The sequence below is a fragment of the Idiotropiscis lumnitzeri genome, chromosome 8 (assembly GCF_059441095.1).
Source record: "Idiotropiscis lumnitzeri isolate Australia: NSW breed Sydney's pygmy pipehorse chromosome 8, RoL_Ilum_1.0, whole genome shotgun sequence".
Classification (NCBI taxonomy): Eukaryota; Metazoa; Chordata; class Actinopteri; order Syngnathiformes; family Syngnathidae; genus Idiotropiscis; species Idiotropiscis lumnitzeri.
In genome coordinates this window covers 16512267-16531805 of record NC_142398.1, presented here as the reverse complement: position 1 = coordinate 16531805, position 19539 = coordinate 16512267, and the positions used below count along the sequence as shown (strand labels likewise).

The following is a 19539-nucleotide window of genomic DNA, read 5'->3' as shown; positions in this document are numbered from 1 at the left end:
ATTGTTTTTGTGCATTTATTACAAAGTTACGCTGCAGAAAGGCAATGCAGTTCTACGTCATAATTAAGAAATCACATAGGCGCGTATACAGTAATATGGCATCGTGGGAAATTCCAAAGCCATGGTAAACAAAATGAAATTGAGTGTAATAGTGGAATCCCCTCAGAGAATGGCTGGTTATATACAGATGAATAAAAAACGAATCATTTATCGATTTAAAAAGTTGTGATAATGCAATCTTCAGGTTGAAAATCTCGAAACGCAAAGAGTTTCGACCAATGCAAGCAGTCTGCAGCCACCTGTCCTTTTACTTCTATTTGCACCTTTGCCTGATACAATAAATTGGGCATCTCTTTGAAGTAGATTAAAGCATTCCCCCTTGGATAGTTATTTTTACCAAAGGTATCATCAACACAGTGCACTCAACCTAATGCAATATAAACATGAACATGTTCAAATGAGGAAGTTCAGTAAGCCATGGCGATGTGACCTGAAGAAGCAATTGGTTTCAGGAAGCAGGAAATTTACCTGCCAGTGTCAGCCTGCGTCTGGTCAGTTTACCAGTCTGCTCGTGGCAGTGAGTCTGGTCCCACATCTGGTATTGTTTTGGTTCATACTTAATATGCAGGAGTGATTAATTTTGAGAGTAATAAAAAAATGCACAGTACACAAGCAAGTGAATTTTTAGACAGGCTAAACAGGCCGTGACTTGCATTTTCCATTTTTTTTTTTTTATTGGCACTTGTCCAGGTGTTCCTCGTTGTCTCGTTGTTTTGAACTTTAGTACATTTGCTTATCCTAGTTCCTATTTTGCCTTTTAGTTTTCTTTTGGAAATGAACCGCTTTTTTTTGCTGTTGTTTAAACCTTTCCCAACCTTGCTTCCCTACATTTGGGTCCTCCTCCACCACAAGAATCTGATAAGTGGATCCTCGCTATTCAAGCGGGAATGGGGCAGGGAGCCGGTGAATAGCGGAAAGCCACGAATAAAAAAATCAAAGCCAAAAAAAATCTTCAAAATCCACTGATGAACATTCAATATCCACGAAAGATGTGCGCAAAACAATGTTTAAAAGATATTTTAAAATATTGACAAAAAATACGACCAACAGAAATCTGCTGATATGCAAATCCACAAGTGCCAAACTGTGAGTGAACGGGATCCATTATATTGCCAAGACATTTTTTTTTACTTGACTCCCACAATTAAAAGTGACATTCGTGCAGTTCAGACTGAAGTCCTCTCGGGGTCCCTCAAGACCAGGAAGTTGCTCTTTGGCAGGTGGGTGCCAAATGTCTTTGGTCTTAATAATTGTAAGACAACTGAATCTCTATCAATTGAGGGGTGTCTCTACCTGTCGGCGCAGCTGGGAGTTGCGCTTCCATGCTTAATAACAAGCATAGTTCCAAGAGCTATAAAGACCTATTTCCTGAAGCTGAGCCATGATTGGTGGTTAGATGAGCTTTGAGCAACTGTGATGTCATTTTTAGTCGACAGAAAGTGACAAAATGGCCGCCCCTTGTGATCGTCAAAAACAGGTGGATTTTACTGCTTTACTCATATTCCACAAACGTAATATTAATCAAAATGCAATGTATAGACGAGTGGGGCTACAAAGAATGTAATAATGTAAAGATTTTTTTTTAGGTAGGTGCAAACAGTAAATGAACACGACTCAGATGATAAGATGACATTCAACTTTTCGTAAACTTTGCAGCTTGTTCCAGCATTCCCGTCATGTTTACCCAGAGGTAGGCCATCCAATTTCTCAATTTCAATTTCTCTTTTTTTCTCAGCTCTCAGTTCCTTGCTACTCGATGTCAAGGTCAGCTAAGCACACAATGTACTTGTTTTAGTTTTGAATGTGAATCTGAAGTGACTCTGCAGCTGCTCAGTGCAGGAGCTGATATCTTTGAATGGGATACAATGGTTATTCCCCAAAGTGTCTGAAATATCATTGACTTTTTTTTTTTTGTTGCTTCATCACCGAGCAGCTAGGTGATGACAATAGCTAGGTCCCAGCTATTTGTCTTTATAAATAAATAAATACAATGTATGTAAACATAATGTAATTACATAACATATTCTTATCTACAGTGACAGATTGTTTTTGGCGTCTAAATAAAATGGCCCTCGCATGCGTTGAATTTTTGGCCATGATGCTTGATGATGTAAAACTAAAGAGGTAATTTATCCAAGGATGACAAGAAATGTCTCAATGTTTTTGTAGTGAAGGAAAAGTGAATGACAGCGCAGTGGTAAATATCAAGCACATGATCACAAACACAAGCAATGCAGAGAGGCGGTGCTTAAAATCATTTCCCCGACTTGCCTTGAATTGTTTGTTCTTTTAAGTGCCTTATCGTTTTGCTATTTGTAAAGGGCTTTCAAAATAATGACCACTTTGCAGGAACCAGTTCGTATTGACGTGCTGCAAGAGTCATGACCAGCAATTCTGTTACACAACTACATATATTTATCCCTGGCTTCAATTGCAACTTTTTTTAAGGCATCCTTTAGCCAATGACCAAGTTGTAGGAGAACAAAGTGTAGTAATATGGTGAATTTGACAAATCAAAAACTTTCTGACTGACTCGATTCTATACTGTTGGGCAACAATTTGACAATTTGTACAGAGGCGGGCACGTTACCTTATTTTGCCAGTCCGTCCTCCATCCACGACCTGGGCAACCTTCCGTCAACGTCCCTCCGTCCTTATTCATAAAATAACCATCCTTCGTCCTTTTAATACATTACGATTTAATTGTTTTATGATCAATGTGATACAAATCCCCTTATCCACAGGTCTCCCTCTACATTCACCTATAGTCAAATGGATAAAATAATAATAACAGAGACTTTCGTTTACAAATTTCCCTGGAATTGGAGTTTAAGTGAGGGCTGTCGGTGCATTGAGAAATTTAATAAACCTCAATGAATACTTCTTGCAAAGACCTGGATTTTAAAAGAATTCTCATGGCCTGATTGTGAAAAGGGCACCAAAGGTTTAGTAAACCTGCAGGCTACATTCCCTGCGGGCAGAAAGCTTTTCATAAAACGACAGTTGCAAGTATTCCATTTTTTTCTAATCACGTAGTCTCCAAAGCTTATTGTTTGCTTTTAAAAAGGAAAATGTCAAATATTATACTACATTGTTTATACAGCAATAAACCAGGTGGGAGACTGATCAATCACACATGGACACATTGCAGACAAATTATTTTGTTTGAAGTATAAAACACTTCAAAGTCTGATATTGTACACAGACAAAATGTTATTAGTCCAGCGTTACCGCTATTGTGCTTTGCTATCATCCGCTGATTGAAGTGTTTCCCTCAGGGAGGTGCAGCACAAAGGCTCCTAAGAGACTCAGCTGCCATGTTGACAATAATGTGGTGTCTTGACTCCCTCTCTCGCTCATTCAAATACAAGCTGCTGGGCTGGTCACCACAAAAGGGCAAAATAGCACATGCATATTACATTGGACTGACATGTTCAGGTCAGATTTGACACTCCTAACTTGAAAATGATACGTTTCAAGCAGGGAAGCGGCCCTCGAGGAAAAGGACTGAACACCCCTGCATGTCAAGGTATTTTTTTTCAGATTCAAATAGATTTTGACAATATGACAATAAGAATAAAACATGAGAACATGTTTGGATATAATTCTAAAGTATGCTGCACATAGATAGATAGATAGATAGATAGATAGATAGATATTTCCCTATTTGTAGAATGTATAAATGTTTTTGTTGTTGTTCTTTAAAGCATTAATGTTGGCGATTTAATTTAGCCTCTTTCGGTCATATTACGATTCGCTGAGAGTACTTCCGGATTCGTAGCCAATAGTAGCAAGCGTATACAGTATCACGTGTGGCTACGAAATAGTTGGACTTTCGGCAGACAAGGTAAGTTTGAATCACTAAAGTTCTAAAGTTAGTGCTCAATTTGGCCACCATTGATTCGCATGTTAGTAAACCTAGCAGTAAAACGCTCGCAATGGACTCGTTTTAAGTAAAGAATTACCTCATGAACGATCACCTTGGGAACAAGGGTGTCCATTCTTTATACTCCGAGTTGGTGTTGTGTGAATATTTATTTTGATAGTTTTCGAAAGCGGAGCGGATATAATACCCAATTTAACATTTATATGTAAATATATTGCCGTCCACCACAGACTGACATCAGATTTGTACTTTGTACTTTTATGTCTTGTCAGTGGGCGCCACGTTTTTATGTCACCGATTTAAATGCAAATTATAGTACAGTCGTTATTATATTAAGTACAACTATACTTATACGTACATACGGGGCATCACGGGAAAACCAAAGTAAAAGAAAAAGCTCACTTGGCTTACACATGGTACCACTTTAGAAGAATTTGCAGCTTCCATTGCTTTAACAGCTAGAGATAGCAATAAGTATATGAGCAAAACAGAATTGGTATCAGATGTTCTATGCTCTTGTTTTCATACAGCAGCTGGAAGCAGTGCGCCATGGGCCGCTTAGATGGGAAAGTGATTTTGTTGTCAGCCGCTGCGCAGGGGATTGGACGTGCTGCTGCTATAGTAATGAGATTTAATAAGTATTTCCCACTGATATGTTCCACATTATCAACGCAAAATGTTTATTTAATAGGCTTGTATATGCCAGTCAACACTGTTTCTTGAGTTGGCTCACACATTGCAACTCTAGGCAAGCAACAAATATTAATATTTTTCCCATTATGTGGCATATTAAGTAAACCATTTTGAGTGATGTAATGTCTGTGCAATAGGAGTAGATAATTTTTTTGTACAAATGACTAAACTTCAAAACAAAACTGCAAGTGGTATACAAATTTCTCAACATTACACCAAGCCATTATCATGCAACAAAAACCGTTTGAGTTTATGACATCTTATTGCTTGCATGACAGTGCTGTAAGTGCTGTAAATGTGTGCTTGTGATCCTGTAGAGAGGTTGCAAGAAGCCTCTTCATGTCACTAGAGCAAAGTCCTTCTCAAGATTGGTCAATTCTATTGTACCTAAAGCAATAGCCTCAAAAAGTGGGTAAGGAAGAGCATAAAATGCATCTAAACAATCTTAGACCACCAATGCATGATTTTAAACGTGGCTCAGTCATGTCGGGGGTCTGTTGAACATTTCAATTGTGTCTTTGGATACAAGGTCCTCTGGTGTTAATGGCACTCTAACCACACCACCTGATGGGAGTTAGAATGCTTTTAAATTGAGGGTTGAGGTATTAGCTTTAGAAATTGACATCACGTGACTAGGCAAGGCAAGTTTATTTGTATAGTACAATCATGTACAAGACAATCCAAAGTGTTTTACAGAAACCATTAAAAGCATTGCAGAAAGCGAAAAAAAAAACCACAAGTACAACATTGCAAATAATAAAAATAAAATCATTAAAAATAATTAGATTAAAAATAATTACAAATACAGAAATTCAGTAATTTAATTTTATTAAACACTCCACCTTAATATTGTTTCTAAAGGTGGCTCAAGACATGTTCAGTCACTCTCTTGTGCCCTGCAAAATCATGCTTTCAAGTTAGGGATTTTTTCATGTTTCCTTTATAACAGCTATTGTAACAGATTTGTATTTTAAATCACCAGGCCTTTGCAAAGGAGGGTGCTCAAGTCACTGCAACTGATATAAATGAGGAGAAGCTCAAGGAACTGGATAGTATTCAAGGTAGAGATTGTCTAATACCGCCACCTGCTGGTAAAAAGCAGTGTTGCAATGACATGAATACTGACCATCTATCTATCGATCTATCTATCCGTCCGTCTCTCCTCAAGACTTGTCATTTTACATTTTCTCTTCCCGAGCAGGAATTAGGACCAAGGTGGTGGATGTGACCAAGAAGGACCAAGTGGAGGCCCTGGCCAAGGAACATGACCACATCGATGTCCTGTTCAATGTCGCAGGGTACTTTACCTTTTCCAAGTGACACTAAAATTCTTGTGCACTTTCTCAAAGGGAATGACCAGGCTTAAACAAAAACGAATTTGAATGGTTCAAGCTGAAAGAAAATATTTTTAATGATCATAGAGTGAATGAAATCATTATATGCAGAAATGTTATTAAGTTATGACTTACTATTTTATTCACTTTACTTGTGCAGCCAACTGTTTTACGGTATTTATATATCCATCACCCACTTTACATCATATCGAAAATCCCTACACCTCGAGGTTTAACCTTCCCTTGACCTTTGCTAAATCTCCTTAACAAAGGTCGCACTGTCACATTAGGAGCTCAGTAAGATGTGTAGCATGCAAGGATACAATTTAGACCGCTAATTTCCGTTATGATTCTTCACTGGCTACAACTTTATCTCTCATACACTTGAATGAGAATATCGATTTTATTATTATTATTAAATAAATAAATAAATGATGTGTGTGTCCTCGCAATAGGTTTGTGCACCACGGCTCCATCTTGGACTGTGAAGAGTCCGACTGGGATTTTACCATGGATGTAAACGTCCGGAGCATGTACCTTATGTCCAGGGCTTTCCTGCCAAAGGTGACCTTTGCACTCCTCACTAAATGCCTAATCCACTTGATCCTGTTCCATTGCAGCTGTAAATTGACTGACATATGCTTATTCATTTAAGTGTCACACTTTGTACACTCAGATAAGCTGTTTTACTCTGAGCCTGTGTCATGATGGGCAGTAACTGCTCAATCACTAATCCACGTTAATAGACCAAACTGAAATTGGAAATCCGTTTTTTGATATCAAATAAAATGTACCTGCAGTAAATCTAACAGTTTTTATTCCCATGAGGCTGTATTTTCATATGCGTTAATTCCTTCCATTCATTTTGTCATTGCAGATGTTAGCAAGAAAGTCTGGAAACATCATAAACATGGCTTCGGTTGCATCAAGCATAAAAGGTGAAGCGGCCTTTCCATCCACTTGTGTGACAAATGCTTATTTAAGGAGACATTAAGGCAGTGTTGTATGACCATGTTAATCCTCTTATACCAGATAACAGCTTTGCGGGCGCGCGTGTGCGTGTGACATATGTTTCCTTGACACAGGTGTGGTGAACCGGTGTGCGTATAGCACGTCCAAGGCGGCCGTGATTGGTCTTACCAAATCCATAGCCGCTGATTTCATTGAGCAAGGCATTCGCTGTAATTGTGTTTGTCCTGGTAAGTCAAAAACATTGAGTAAAACTGATCCTAGGCGAGAGTCACGTCAAGTTTTTGTCGAATGCAATTCTCGAGGCTACAGTGTTTGAATTTTTTATTTATTTTTTATTCATTTAGATCATTTGCTTGGCTTTATTTTATTTACGTATATTTTATTTTTTGATGCGGTGTCTCGATAAGTGCAGTGCTTAAAGGGGAAGTCAACCTCCCAAAATAGCAATTAAATGTTCTCTGTGCCTTCACTAGTCTGTACATGGCATTCTGACTAATATTGCATTTATGGAATATGAGTTAAGTCGCAAAATGCACTTAGGGGGTGGCCTTTTGTCACTTCCGTCGACTGAAAATGACATGACAGTTGCTCAGGGAATGACCAATCACAGCTCACCTCCGAAGCGGAGCCATGATTGGTTACTACCTGAGCAACTGTCATGTCATCTGTCACGATTAGATTCAATCTGAATAAATTATCCCTAGACCATCTGTAAACCATATTAATCAGGAAGAAAATGTGCTTTTCGAAACTGAGCTCAATTTTTCCTCAGGTACTGTTGACACTCCATCACTGAGGGGTAGAATCCAAGCTCAACCTGACCCAGAACAGGTACTGGTCACTTTATTTATTCTTTGTTTGAATTGTGGATACATTCTGCTGCATAACACCCTTTCAACAGGCTTATAAAGATTTCATGGCAAGGCAGAAAACGGGCAGGATGTGCACAGCCGAAGAGGTGGCATACCTGTGTGTCTACCTGGCCTCAGATGAGGTGAGTATGCTTTCGATATTTGCAGTTAAGAAAAAATAAATTGTAATCATAGAAAAATAACCACAACCGAACAAATAAACAACAGCAACAAAATGTGACACCAATTTCAGTATCAAACTCAAACGCCCAAACTTAAGTGATTAAACTCGTAATTTTGGTTTAAAACCCGTGCCTCTCCCATGGTCAAATTAAGGAGGCGAGAGTGAGCATCCAGAGAACCTACTGCCCAACCAACAAACCTTTCGGGGACATTTTCAGAACACTGCTCCGATGTATATTAGTGAGAAAGGAATGATATGCTTGGAATAACTGCAAAACCTAAGATGTCAAAAGCTGGTGTCCTCACGTCTGACCGAACGATACGCAAAATTACCTAAAAAAAAATTGGGGGACGCCCTCTTTTAAATACGCTGTTAGTGCATTTAATTAAATTACGCAGATCGATTTAATGTGTGTGCATGTGTGTGTGTGTTCTTCCACAGTCGGCCTATGTGACTGGCACAGAGCAAATCATCGATGGAGGTTGGAGGCTTTGAAGCGCATTAAGCAAACGTGTCCAATTATTTCTAGGTGCTACTATGATTGCTGCATTCAATATGTCAACACTTTTTGATTATATTGATTTTTTTTCCAGAGAGGAATTCTTTGCACGTGCCTTGGCAAATATTAGTTAAATAAACCCACTTAGGCATGTCTACTCTACACAATCAAAAGAATAAACACCAAGGGCTCTATTTTTGTAGACAGGGCATGTGTCCTCGGCGTAAAAACTGGCACTTCTTGATTTCTGTGCCGGGGCGAGTCTAGTTTACCGTGTTTGGGATTGTGCTGTGCCATGCTGAGTGTTCCAGCAGACCGAGGGCGTTTTTCTTTGACACGCCTGGTGACTGACTTTGACTCTTAGATATTTTTTAAAACACCCCGATGAGGCCGGAGCACAGTTATGGCTGGTATGTCACAATTGGACACGTGGAGGTCTGCTTGCAGGTCCTTATCAGGGGCAGAGCGACGTGGTGGCCAGGGGTGTCACCACTCAGCCACCAACGACACCAAGAGAAAAATTTTGATCTGTGATTTGGCTGACATTTTCACATTGATGCACTATTTTTATATCCATTGATACTCGACCACATTATTATTATTATTTACATTAACTGCATGTTTAAACATTAAATATACAATAGATGTGAATGCAAACTCTCTCAAAGAATCTGTCTTAATTAAAGAACATTTGATTATTATAGTCAATGTCAAACAAAATCATTATTTTCACACTATAGCAAGCTGCAAACATGGCCAAGGAGTCATTGTTTATTATGCCGTGACTGTGGTTTCATGAAATAAAAGGTATACACCAGGCCTGTCTCAAACTGACCTTTTTGGAATCCATTATCTTATTGATTACAACTTTGATTCCTCTATTGGGTTTTTTCAGTGTTATTTCTCTTAAAACACACATTTAGAGAAGCTGCTGGCCTGTAGCGAATCTATGTTAGCTGTTGTAATGTCAAAAGACTGTGTGCCTCTCTTGCACTAAACTTAAAGAGGATGAGGGGAACCGCAGCTATTGGTCAGAAAACAAGTCAGCTGTGTTCACTCCCACAACGGCGCTAACGCCCATTTCTTCCTGCGTCTATATATGAAAATACAGAAAGAATGAAAGTTAAACTGCACTTTATGCCACACTTGCGCTGAATACGAAAATATAACAAATATTAAATCCCAGTACGTGTACTACTAAATGTTTGTATTTAACCTCCCCCCTCCCAACCACACACCAATACCACATGGCAGAGACTGGACATCACTAATCCTTCTTATTACCATTTCCCTCCCGGCCAATCTGCCAGAAAGGCTGCCAATGCCAGATCCTTATCTTTGACAATGTTTATGGTGTGAGGTAAGTGTTTTTTTCGCACATTTAATTGATGATCTAGGAATGGTAAGGGATTTGCGAATATAAATAGGCATTCAATGTTGACTCGAAACGGACTAATTACAAAATTTATTCCAAGAGTCGCTGCAAAATATGCTCTAATCGCATTTGTATGAATGCATGTCTGTCTTAATCTGTTGATGTTTGTGCTCATGCTAAAAGTCCAGGAAGGTGATTTATGATCACAGATTAGTTCCGAGACGCAACTTGCCTTCGTGATACTTTAGTGTTTCGTGACAAGCTAATACGCTTATTGGTTGTTACTGTCGCTAAAATCACACCGACAGTACTATTGTAAGTCAGTAATGTTACAAACCGAAGGTATAGTGACGCTTCGTTTTAGAGCACTACTATGTCGGGAAATGGATCTAAGCACGTTGTGAACCAGGAGGCGTGGGTTCACGCAAATGGTGAAATGACGCGAAGCTAGCTAGCGGGTTAGCATTCCATGTTACTACCCCCTTGTCATGACGTATAGTTGTACACTATTAACCCATTCGCGCGGAGACAGACCCTCCTCAAACTAGCAAGTTGTTAGCATAAACTATGTGTGCCGCGGACCAGAGGACAGAGTTTGGCAGAAACTTCCACGTTTACCTACTTCCACTTCTCGTCGCGCCATATGGCCAAGCATGTAAGCATCGATTAGTGTGGTCTGTTGACAATATTGGATTAACCAACTGCTGTTGCCAGTGTCACCAAATAGTGGATGACAAACAGTGTAGTGTGCGATGCATGAGGGTGGAATCTACGACTCCTTTTTAAATATAGATTTTTTTAATAACCATTTAGAGAGAGCTAATCAGTATGAATGAGGTTAACGTGCAAAAAAAGAAGCCCAGTACTGACGCTACTGTTTTCTGTGTTGTTGAAATTAAAGTCAGAGGTGGACAAGTTAAATTGCTGGAAGTGCTCCATCTATGGCCGGCAACTCCACCCCTCAGTTGAATGTGCTGTGATCAAGAAGAGACCAGATATTCTGTAGATAACTACAATGGAGGACACCAGGTCCAAACCTGCCACTCCGGAGCCAAGTCCTGCACCGAGTCCTGCACCGAGTCCTGCACCCAGTCCTGCACCGAGTCCTGCACCGAGTCCCGCACCCAGTCCACTTCTGGACAGAATCCCTTTACCATCAGGAAACCATGTGGAGGTAGTCTTTGCTTTTATTTCTTATCTTAACTTAAGTATAAAATTCAATATGTATTTTACTGATGTTCTTATTCTCAGCCTATTTCTCTGATATTTATGACAAGGTTCTAATGATTCACCTCATTGAGACTAAAACACTTTTTTTTGCATCTCATCGCATTTCTATCGTGTGGACTGAAAGAAAAACTGCATGTTTGTATCCTTAATTATGAAGTACTATTTGATGTATCTGGTCACCTGTTGCTCCCAGCAGGCTAATCAGAAACCATATGGGTGATGTAAACCAATGCAGGTCAATCGTAGTTTTCCTTGGCACTATGTGGAAGTTACTATTTTCTTTGATGAAATACTAAAGTTGTTTATTTACACGCTCTCTTGTCTCTTTACCCAGCATCTTAGTGTGAACCAGATCCAAGTTGTGGTACGGCGTTGTTCCAGTCCAAATGTCACCGAAGAAACAACCTATTTTCTTCCTCGCAACCCTGTGGTAGATGCTGGCACCAACACGGAACCACCGCTTGTTTGCTGCCCCTTGCTTCACAGATTTTGCCCGTGTCCTCCAAGAGGGCTTGTGGCCTCCGTCATTACAAAAGGTAAGCCCATGTTAACATTATCGTCGTTGATAATCTATGATATTATAAAACCAGTTTCCTCAAATAATAAAAGCAATAATGTTATTTTTTTTTTCTTAATTGTTGTCTGGTGTCTTCCCCAGTCCTCTTGGCCGCGGTGCTCTTTGGAGTGGTGTGGTCCGTCACAGAGGATGAATGTCTTCCAGGTGGGAACCTGTTTGGCATCACGGTGCTTTTCATCTGTGCGGTCATTGGGGGCAAACTGGTGGCTCTGATCCGGCTGCCCAGACTTCCACCATTCCCTCCGCTTCTGGGTAGGAAATTAAGCAAAGTGCCGTGTATACTGGATATTCTATTCTTAATATTTAGTCCATCAATTCAAGTGTTTAATCTTGTTTCCTGATTTGCAACGGTGGGTTGAACACAAGCTTACTTTATGGTACTTACCCCTACTTTGTGTTTTTAGCAAACATTCGATATTGACTTGTGGTCAGCAGTAATTCTGCATTTTGATGTCTTTTTATTTTCGGTATTGTGCAGTATAATTGTAATTGTTTACATATGCATATTTTAAGCAGAAAATAAAACCTGAAAATTACTTTTTGATTGAATTTACAGTTAGGTGTCCTATCTGAGACTGAAACTATGTGAACTTGAACCTGGTGAGAGGATCACATTCTGAGCAATATCTCTTTCCTATTCCAGGTATGCTCCTCATGGGTTTCATGCTGAGAAATATCCCAATAATAACAGACGGTGTGTACATTAACTTCAAGTGGTCCGCCTCTCTCAGGAACATTGCGCTGGCGGTCATCCTAGCCAGAGCCGGTCTTGGTTTGGACCCCTCGGTGAGCTATCATATTCATTTAGTGTTGTAACACTGATTAGGATTCAGAGATACAAAAAAATGTGGTGATGCTTTTGTTTTGTAAAGGCAAAAAAATGGTGTGTTTGTTGAAACATTCTGATGTGCTTTAAAGAAAAGAAACATTTAATCCAACCTTTTGCATCTTGTGTTTTGCAAGGCTCTGAGGAAGCTCAAGTCTGTGTGTATGCGTGTGGCAGTGGGGCCGTGCATCATTGAGGCCTGCACCATAGCTCTGGTCTCCCACTTCCTCATGGGTTTGCCCTGGGTGTGGGGATTCATCCTTGGGTAAATATCGCCATCTTCTCTGTCTGTAACCGCTCAACTGAATATGGTAGAACGTACTCCTCCATTCAGTGTGTCCGTCTCTTTCACTTTGCAGCTTTGTGCTCGGTGCCGTGTCTCCAGCAGTGGTGGTCCCCTCCATGTTGCTACTGCAGAAGGATGGTTACGGCGTGGAGCAGGGCATTCCGACCGTGTTAATGGCGGCGGGCAGCTTTGATGACATTCTCGCCATCACGGGGTTCACTACATGCTTGGGCGTGGCTTTTGCTACAGGTAACGGGGGAGGATAAAACACATTTTTGGCAAGGCTCAGGTCAGCAGTGAGATGCATAAATATATGTCAGTGGTGCTTTGCGATTCTTTTGAAAAATGCAGACCAACTACTATAAAGCAGATTTACTTTCATTTCATCAGCCATCTGAGCTTTAATGGGTCACTTGAGCTGAACCTCCACTGTTGTTTCGCGCACACGTTTTTATTGGCGGACTTATGCAGGGTTCCCACGTGCCCTGGAAAACGATTTACCGATTTTTCCAGTCAGGAAAACAAATGGGAAAGTTGAAAAAAAAAAAGTAAAAAAGGCCTGGAAAATTATTTTTCCTCACTCTGCTCTTCTCTGCCAACGCCAAACGAGCTAAACAGACATGTGAGCGATGAGAATCAATTTAGAACTGTGAGAGAGTCATTTATTTATTTTTTTGTTTTTGTTTTTTTGGCCAATTGCGTATAGTGTTTGGTAACACTGAAGCAATGTGGTTAAGTGTGCCAAATATAACATCCATCCGTTCTATTTCTTGCAGGTTCCACGTGGTACAACATCTTGAGAGGTGTGCTGGAGGTGGCCGGTGGCTTGGTTGCTGGGATCATTCTTGGCTTCCTCATTCAGTACTTTCCCAGTCTCGACCAGGTAGACTTTCAGCATCTTGCAATATCACAACACTTTGAGTTGATGTTACTCCATTGTTGAGTCATTAAGTTTAGCCACCTTGGTATTGACTCGGGCAGTTAGTTTATTTACGGCATGTGTGTATTCTTATGATTGATACTTGACTCAGTTGTGAAATTTTGGAAAAATTCAAATTAAACTGCAATCGGCCAACATGTTGTATAAAACACGAAATATGTACTGGCTATGATTTGTCCTTGTAGAAACACCTGGTGATGAAGCGATCCTTCCTGGTGCTCGGCCTTTCTGTCTTTGCTGTGTTTGGCAGCGGTGTGGCTGGATTTCCCGGTTCTGGCGGCCTCTGCACTCTGGTATTGGCATTTCTCGCTGGTCTCGGATGGGGTATAGAAAAGGTAACCTACTCATCATTGTTTATGCACTTGCAATACTTTTCCGACTCAGCTGCATTCATGCCAGAGGCAAGAGGAAATAACATCATTTTCTGTATCTGTTAAGGCACGCGTTGAGGAAGTGGTAGGCTGGGCATGGGACGTGTTTCAACCGCTTCTGTTTGGCTTAATCGGAGCAGAGATAAGAGTGTCAGAGTTGGAGGCACACACAGTTGGTGAGAGCAGTTAGAGAATCACCTAATAATATCTTCACCAGGGTCCTAACAATTCTTGAAAATGCTATTATTTTAAATGTGGCATTTTTGCATTTAAAAAAAGATTGCTGAAGTGCTTGTGTTATGAATTGCTGTTGAATGTAATAGTGATGTTTTTCTTTTGAATAATAACATTGAGGGATGTGGTTGATGTGAATGCCTTTATATTTTTATTTAAGCGTTTTAATTCAAACTTGACATTTAATGGTTGCGTTAGTCTCTTTGTACTGTTTTAAAACAATTTATTTCAAATTTTGAAGGTGATCTGATTGAAAGCGATATACTTTGACCTTAACATTATGAGGTGGCTGTCATTAAAAGTTACAGTATGTGACAGTCTTGTACATGTGTGTTTTCTTGTGCAGGTCTGGGAATTGCTTCTCTGCTCATTGCCCTGCTGGTTCGTCTCCTTTTCACCTATGTTTGCGTGTTGTTCGCCGGCTTCAACATTCGAGAAAAACTGTTTATTGCCCTGGCTTGGATGCCCAAAGCCACCGTGCAGGTATTGTCTTAAAAAAAAATCAAACGAAAGCATTCCGATGTTTGCTGGTTGTTACATGAGGGACTGCAGAGCTTAACCGATATTCCGAAATCACCAGGCAGCCATTGGCTCCACAGCTTTGGACATGGCCAGGACGAGGGACGACAAGCAGATGCAGAAGTACGGCATGGACGTGCTGACTGTGGCTGTGCTTTCCATTCTTCTCACGGCACCAATCGGAGCCCTTATCATAGGCCTGTGTGGACCATGCCTGCTGCAGAAACCAAAGAACTCAGCCTGTGGTGAGCGAGTCAAACCGAATTTATCAGCTTTTTTCTTAGGTAGGTAACGTGCCTGCATATTTATCAACTAAACCAAGCTCAGATTTCACCACACATGTCTCGTACTTGTGAAGTAGTGAGGAAATGCAACAGGAATGTAGCCTGATTTTTTTTATTTTTTTTTTTGTCCTTTTAACCGATGCAGAAATGTCAGTGCAATAGAATAGTTTCTTATTGGCCACTACACAAATCCTGCAAGAACCTCTAAGAATACCTTCTACTGTGTTTTGGGACCAAACCCTGCCTTGTTGTCAAGATTCTAAATTCAAACTTTGATATTATACAGGACTTTGTCAATTCAACATCAATTGTTTCAATATTTACTCTTGAATAGTCATTTTGAAATGTGTTAAGTTAAAACATTATTCAGGACCGCGATCACAGAACTGACAGACCACGTGGTGTTTTCGAGAACACACTGAGAAGTTGAAGAAAAAGCCGGCAACTGTTACCTGTGCTCCCTCTGCGTCTCCTCCAGGCGCTGCGGCAGGTGGCGATGACGACAATGAAACGCCAATCACCTATGAAAGCACTCTCTAACCTCGCCAGTCTCAGTGCAAGCAATGGGATGTTGAATCAAATATTCTTTCATTTTGGATCGGAGGGCATTTGTCTGCAATTCTTGCAAGACTATCAGATTGTCTATTATCATGGAACCACCTCACTGTTCACATCGATTTCTGCTTTTATTCTTTACGGAACGTACGACTCAAGTTTTAATTTGAAACAAAAGAAGTAGAATGACTTGTTGGATATGTCAGCGCTCCTTTAGCCACTGAGTGGCCTACTTTGTCTTGCTGTCTCCTGACATCTCCTGCTGTGTGAATGACTTATTTATTTATAGCCACTGGTGATTTCCAGGCCTCCAACGAATGACCCACATCTGAGCATGTGAATGGTCATGCATCGAGAGTAACATGTTCTTTATAATTGAATGAAATAGTTTGATGTGTGTGGTTCTTTTTTTAAGATTGTGGTTATTTTTGTTAAAATAAGGGAATCTGGCTCATTGTAACGCTCATATTTGCAACTACTAGTTTGAATTAGTTATGAAAATGGGAATTACCGTACTGTATTTTTTTTTAACAGAAGCGTACTGTTTGACACTTATTTTAATGACTATTTTTTATCAAAATGTGTAAAAACTCAGGAAAATGTACATATAGTAATTCAAATATTTCCCTTTGCTATGAAATTGAAGCTGAATCATATTCAATCATACCAACTCATCTTTTATTTGTCATTTTATCACGTTTTGTTACTTTGTTACATAATTATGCAGTTTAATTGAAGGTACTTGAACAAGTTCATTTTAATTACTTTGTAAATTGTGATACGTTTTTGTGTGCAGTATTAGAGTATTTATGAAATCTATATGGAACTGAGAATTAGTTTTTTACTGAATATTATTTAATAAAGTGTTTTTTTTTTCCAAGTTGAATGTCTTGCTTATTTCTTCATTTTTGGGATTACGTATTACGTGACAATTCTCAGCACCAATGATTGACATTAAAGATGAACATCAATAGTTTGAACAAACTGCAATAACATGTATCCAAACCTTTGATTAATACTCCATTAACAAAGATTTGCTCAATGCGTTGCTGTGCCAATATATGTGCTTCAAACCTTGCTCCACAAATATAAAAACACAACGGTGCTTATATAAACATTTATGCAAAAACATTGGCAGGTATTAGGAACCACTTCAGAAGGAAGTAACGTATTTACAGTCATTGTTATGGTACAGCGCATAAAAAGAAACAGGCTGAAAACAACAATGCTTCGGTCACTCACGTGAACCTCAATAAGGCTTTATAAAAATTCTACTGCAATGCTGATACAACTTGACTATGCAATGGTTTGAAATTATTGAGTAAAACCACTGGAAGTATCAGAAAGATTGCAAGGAGTCTTCCAAATATTAATTTGGCCTAGATTATTTCATATCGTCCATCCATCCATTCTCAACCGCTTATCCTCACAAGGCTCAAATGAACATACCATACATGTTTTTGTAAATGTGGGAGGAAAACAGAGTACCCGGAGAAGACCAACGTAGGCACAGGGAGAACATGCAAACAGGAAGGAACCCAAATTTGAACCCACAAACTTTTGCACTGTGAGGCGGACACACCATCCAAATATACACCGTGCCGCCTATTTCATATTGTATGATAAATTACATCTGGTACGCAAACAATATGAAAGAAAGAGACAGGGTTGTCAAAATAATGCAATAGAGGTGCGAAAATTGCTGGCATGTAGTACACTAAGTTCACGGACTTCAGAGTTTTACTTCGCGTCTGATCGAGGGAAATTGTTCCCCTGGGAGTTTTATTATGATTAAAGGCTAAATTACACTCAAAGTAGACTTAATGATTTATGGAGGCTCTTGGAGAGACTAATATCAAATTTACAAATATGCAAATTGGGCTGCTGGAACCACAGAAAAGGCTAACCATTCCTTTGTCGGCTGACTTCAGATGATGACTGCATAACACTACATTTGTCACTTGCACATGCAAATAAAAACCGATTACAAAGTGTAAATGCATATCATGTAAATAATGGGGGGGGGGGCTCCCAGTAGGTGGTCTATTATAGGATCTTCTTTTTGAGTATGAGTGGTCCCACGTTGTCTCCGGTCAGCTCGTTGTGCTTTAAGTGCGACTTGTCACAAACAGGAAACTAAAAAGAGGAAATACATTCGTGTTATTAACCAGCTTTGCAATCACACTGCCTCCTAGCTTAGGAGGTTTAAAACCTAAATATATATACTGTTGACATCCACCCATTTTCTATACTGCTTAGCCTCATCTATGTCACAGGGAGCAGGGAAACAATCTGACTGACTGACCACTACACTGCCTGTGACTACTTCGATGACTTCTAGCTTCCTGATCAAGATAGCAAAATTCACTTACAGTTTTGGAGCGCCAACAGCGACAGTAGCACACATTTGCACAGTTAAGGTCCTCGATGTCTATCTCGTTGACCACTTTGGGGTTCTCCTTCTGAATCTTCAGGTTGATCAGAGAGTCTCTCTGCTTCTTCTTCTTGGGAAAAAAGGGCCGAATGGTCATGTAGCCCAGCAGGGCCAAGATGCCCAGCAGAGGTAGCAACCGCAGCCATTCGGACACTACGGACACAAGGATGTGCACAAGTGATAGGAAGGAGGACGGCACATGAGGGGAATGCTTTTTCTTATTTTGTCAAACGAGAGTCAGTTCAAGTCATATATCCAATTCTAAATTGATTCCATAAACCATTGTTGTTGGGATTTTGCACAATATAGTAGCCAGTGATGCGTAACGTTTCGAATCATTTGCAAAACTTAGCTGGACATGGAAATGATAGCCATTCTACAGTCTACAATAGAGTAGACTTTCATTCCAAAGTCCATGTTTTTAATGTCTTTATGGAAATGTCTGGAAAAGAATCATCACTACAATGCACACCTATAAAACACGCTTAAAGGTAAATCACGTATTGTAAATTTTGTAATGACCAATTCATTAATAACACATCCCCCTTGGAAAATCCAAGTTACATGTAACACTTTGAGGGATTTAATTCATTCAAGGTGCTCAATATTAGTCGGAATAATTACTCCTTGGTTATAGAGTCGTGCAGTATTTGGTCTTATTGTACACTGGCATTCCAATTCCAATTTACAGTGACCGACTCGTTGGAATGCGTAATTGCAATGAAGGTTAGGCGATTGGAGCGAAAGAGTGTCCCCCATTAGTCAAGAAGTCATCATGCAGGACATTCAAAAGAGTACGGGATACGGTTATTATTTATTCACCTGTTAACCTTACAAATCCACCGATCGTCTCCGGAAGAGGAAGCTTCTTCAGGTATGCAGGGAGCTGAACTTTTATTATCCTCGAAATCGTTTCTAAAACCATCTTGAAATTTTTAGTGCAGTAGATTACGAGTCGGACTTGAATAGTCCGTACACTTCGTTTATGACGGTGCGTTCTTTCCTCAGTAAAATTGCTTACCGGTACGTAATTCTTGTCATACAATATGTGTGAGAAGCAAATAAAGAGCGTAATTACCGTCGTGAATACGCATAGGGCGACCTGCAAAACCAATCATCACTCGAGGAGTTGGTGGATTTTGATTGGGTGGCAGTATAGGGGCGGTGCTAAGAGGTTACTTTAGGAACCTCGGAAATTTTACTGACACCCCCTAAAAAAACGACTACCGTGGAACGTAGTGCATGGCATACATTGTGAGAGTCTTGTTAGGGAATGTTTTGCCTTGGATATTGACAATGGGGCATAGTGGCATGCAACACATTTTACTCTGGCCAGCTCACCAAAGGATCAACACGTGCATGCAAAACTTTTATGATATAACTGACTGTGTTCCACATGAAATACGAGGCCTATGTGTTTCATTGGCAA

The 19539-nt window shown here is 39.9% G+C and overlaps 3 protein-coding genes across 7 annotated transcripts; 2 read left to right on the top strand and 1 right to left on the bottom strand.

Moving 5' to 3' along the window:
* The first annotated feature begins 3454 nt into the window (after positions 1–3454).
* bdh2 (3-hydroxybutyrate dehydrogenase 2) lies at positions 3455–8961 on the top strand. 3 transcript variants are annotated; one of them, XM_088302859.1, is made up of 10 exons: positions 3455–3589; positions 4477–4567; positions 5622–5700; positions 5841–5937; positions 6429–6537; positions 6851–6911; positions 7059–7172; positions 7718–7776; positions 7847–7939; positions 8422–8961. In XM_088302859.1, the coding sequence occupies exons 1-10, from the start codon at positions 3582–3584 to the stop codon at positions 8473–8475; spliced, it is 765 nt and encodes a 254-aa protein (XP_088158985.1). In that variant the 5' UTR covers positions 3455–3581; the 3' UTR covers positions 8476–8961. The 3 variants fall into 3 exon arrangements, with proteins under 3 accessions (XP_088158985.1, XP_088158984.1, XP_088158986.1); XM_088302858.1 differs by having other exon boundaries at positions 5838–5937; XM_088302860.1 differs by lacking the exon at positions 3455–3589 and adding an exon at positions 3829–3907 and having other exon boundaries at positions 5838–5937.
* Positions 8962–9624: 663 nt separating this feature from the next.
* On the top strand, positions 9625–16550 carry LOC148332393 (sodium/hydrogen exchanger 9B2). Of its 3 annotated transcripts, none has more exons than XM_088303182.1 (13): positions 9625–9839; positions 10756–11028; positions 11419–11620; positions 11743–11913; positions 12305–12447; positions 12625–12752; positions 12847–13022; positions 13550–13656; positions 13899–14048; positions 14152–14260; positions 14665–14801; positions 14899–15121; positions 15600–16550. In XM_088303182.1, exons 2-13 carry the CDS (start codon positions 10870–10872, stop codon positions 15659–15661), a joined length of 1767 nt encoding a protein of 588 aa, XP_088159308.1. In that variant the 5' UTR covers positions 9625–9839; positions 10756–10869; the 3' UTR covers positions 15662–16550. The 3 variants fall into 3 exon arrangements, with proteins under 3 accessions (XP_088159308.1, XP_088159307.1, XP_088159309.1); XM_088303181.1 differs by lacking the exon at positions 9625–9839 and adding an exon at positions 10006–10509; XM_088303183.1 differs by lacking the exon at positions 9625–9839 and adding an exon at positions 10009–10509 and having other exon boundaries at positions 14899–15082.
* Positions 16551–16779: 229 nt separating this feature from the next.
* Positions 16780–19206, bottom strand: cisd2 (CDGSH iron sulfur domain 2). The gene is made up of 3 exons (XM_088303185.1): positions 18933–19206; positions 18049–18263; positions 16780–17812 (listed from the first exon to the last, which is right to left on the bottom strand). Exons 1-3 carry the CDS (start codon positions 19033–19035, stop codon positions 17723–17725), a joined length of 408 nt encoding a protein of 135 aa, XP_088159311.1. The 5' UTR covers positions 19036–19206; the 3' UTR covers positions 16780–17722.
* Between the last annotated feature and the right edge of the window lie 333 nt (positions 19207–19539).

What these genes read in the sequence shown, in the direction of transcription:
- bdh2 (XM_088302858.1), top strand. An exon ending in CCAGGGCTTTCCTGCCAAAG is followed by an intron (nt 6,538 to 6,850) that starts GTGACCTTTGCA and finishes TTGTCATTGCAG; the next exon opens with ATGTTAGCAAGAAAGTCTGG. An exon ending in TCTACCTGGCCTCAGATGAG is followed by an intron (nt 7,940 to 8,421) that starts GTGAGTATGCTT and finishes GTTCTTCCACAG; the next exon opens with TCGGCCTATGTGACTGGCAC.
- LOC148332393 (XM_088303182.1), top strand. Translation starts at nt 10,870, where the DNA reads ATGGAGGACACCAGGTCCAAACCTGCCACTCCGGAGCCAAGTCCTGCA. An exon ending in GGCCTCCGTCATTACAAAAG is followed by an intron (nt 11,621 to 11,742) that starts GTAAGCCCATGT and finishes TGTCTTCCCCAG; the next exon opens with TCCTCTTGGCCGCGGTGCTC. An exon ending in GTTGGAGGCACACACAGTTG is followed by an intron (nt 14,261 to 14,664) that starts GTGAGAGCAGTT and finishes TTTCTTGTGCAG; the next exon opens with GTCTGGGAATTGCTTCTCTG.
- cisd2 (XM_088303185.1), bottom strand. Translation starts at nt 19,035, where the DNA reads ATGGTTTTAGAAACGATTTCGAGGATAATAAAAGTTCAGCTCCCTGCA. An exon ending in TGGATTTGTAAGGTTAACAG is followed by an intron (nt 18,264 to 18,932) that starts GTGAATAAATAA and finishes TTGTGTCCGTAG; the next exon opens with TGTCCGAATGGCTGCGGTTG. An exon ending in GCTGTTGGCGCTCCAAAACT is followed by an intron (nt 17,813 to 18,048) that starts GTAAGTGAATTT and finishes TCCTCTTTTTAG; the next exon opens with TTTCCTGTTTGTGACAAGTC.